The 2,067-nt window shown below is 40.9% G+C and overlaps 1 protein-coding gene across 1 annotated transcript in view; it reads right to left on the bottom strand.

The window, feature by feature from the left end:
- The window catches only part of LOC119417249 (GRB2-associated-binding protein 1), a 26,586-nt gene extending 24,979 nt beyond the window's left edge, over positions 1-1,607 (bottom strand). The window contains exon 1 of the mRNA XM_037684463.1: positions 1,431-1,607. Within this exon, the coding sequence (XP_037540391.1) occupies positions 1,431-1,505 (75 nt within the window). The 5' untranslated portion in view covers positions 1,506-1,607. The remainder of the gene's footprint in view (positions 1-1,430) is intronic.
- Positions 1,608-2,067: the final 460 nt, after the last annotated feature.

Here is a 2,067-nt window from a genome sequence, read left to right as displayed (position 1 = left end):
GGATTTACCTGTATAAATAAAGGTTGATTGATTGTAAGACTGGAGGAAAATGAAATGTTAAAAGCAGGAAAACCCATAGATTAAATTAGTTCACGCCGTGGGAAAAAGTGGAGAATTAAAAAAAATAAAAATAAACAAACTGTTTTACAGGTTTGTCTGCAAAAGGAAAAGATTGAGAGGAAATATGGAACGGAAAGATGAGATTAGCTCAACTCACTGGGAAGGCATGTCAGAAATGTGGGGTGTGTTGGAGGGGGGTGGGGGGCGCATATGTGTATGTGTGTGTGTGCGTTCTTGTATTAGTACAGTATGGGGACATAGAATGTTTGCACAGTCACGTCATGGGGACAAGTTTCGTTACGGGGACCAAAATGTGTGAGTGTGTGTGCGTTTTTCCTACAGGTTACCTTGTAGGGACCAGTTTTACAAAAAATCATGCATTGTGAAAACCAACTGCTCTTTATGGGGACCAAAGCCAGGTCCCCTATAGGATAAGTCTCGTTGGGGGTTATGGGTTATGCGGATGGGTTAGGGTTAGGCATGTACTAGTAATGGTTAAGTTTAGGGTAAGGGTCATGGTTAGGCTATAGAAAAGGAATGGAAGTCAATGCAAAGTCACCAAAAAGTATGTTTACAAGAACGTGTGCGCGTGTGTGTGTCTTTGTGAGTGTGTGTGTGTGCTGCTTTACTGGAAAGTGAGCCATGCTGTTAAACAAACTGCATGTCACAGTTTGGTTTTTCTGCTTCAACTAGACCATTTTAAAAACGTTTTCCACTTTCTGAAAGAAAAGCAAAAGTAGCAAAATTCGAATAGATTCATTCCAGGGGCTTTGAGTAAAATAAAATTAAAAATCTTAATATCTTTTCAACATCCAATAATTCTCAGTTGGGTCATCTGGACAGTTTCTTTTTTTATAGATATGTTTCAACCTCTATCCGGTGACAAGGTGACACGTCTCTATAAAAAAGAAACAGTTCAATTGACCTGACTGAGAATTATTGGACTTGGTACTTGGATGATTGAGCATGAACGCTATCTTTTCAACATTTTGCTAATTTTTTTGATTGTTGATTCTTTAGTTTTTTTTTTTATTCAGCTCTGTGAATGAATGGTCCAACATTTACTGATAGAAAAAGAAACAGCTGAAGTTTAGTGATCCTTTTAATTTTGTTTGGTTGATAATCAACCGATCAAAGTCAAATCCGTTACTTTTACTCCAGCAGCTGCACTTTATTGTAGGTTTTATTGTTTTCTAATTATAGCTGTAGGAAATTACTTTTTGTGTCAACAGTGATAACATACAGATAATATTCTATTTTAATTAGAATAAACACCAAGGGGAGCACGTGTGCTCAGATGTTTCCTCCTCCTGGAGCCTCTTTGGTTAAACTAGACCCTGACAGGAACAAGATGAAGCTGCAGTACTCACGTATCGACGTAGCTTCTTCTCAGGTGGAGACTTTCTCAGCCAGCCTTCACACACAACATCCCCTGCTCCACTCATCCTCAAATCACTCCAAAAATCCGGCAGTCCAAACAGCTGATCGGACAGATGTTTCAGTGAAGAGTTACATCAGTCTGTGAGCAACCAAACCTCCAAAACAGCAGACTCAGTCCAGATGTCAGGAGTCTAAAACCTCATGTGGATTCAGACAACTTCAGATGTCTCAGTGAGGTCTTCAGGCTTTACAGGCTCCAAGAAGTTGTTACCAGAAGAAGCTTCCAAAGAAATTTACACAATCTGCACCACAGCCTGGTTTCTCTTTCTACGGAAAACACACAAAACTAGAATCTGCTTTCAGATCCACACACGTCTGTTCCATCCACCTCCTCCTGAGGGAGTTTGTCTTCCCAGCAGAGGCTGTTGTCCCTCCCCTCTCCCTGCTTTCTGTCAGAACCAAACACAAAGCTGGGACATTCCTCCTTTCCTGCTCCTCCTCCTTCTCTTCCTCCTCCTCACTCCTCCCATTCGGGCCCTGCTCTGCTAATCAGGAAAGTACCTCATGGACCTGCCTGCATGTTTGAGAGATCATGCTGAAAAAAACACAAACAGAAAACAAACTTGT

This window comes from Nematolebias whitei, chromosome 1 (genome assembly GCF_014905685.2).
Source record: "Nematolebias whitei isolate Nwh7 chromosome 1, NemWhi1, whole genome shotgun sequence".
In the NCBI taxonomy this organism is placed as follows: Eukaryota; Metazoa; Chordata; class Actinopteri; order Cyprinodontiformes; family Rivulidae; genus Nematolebias; species Nematolebias whitei.
This window is presented reverse-complemented; position numbering and strand designations above follow the sequence as displayed.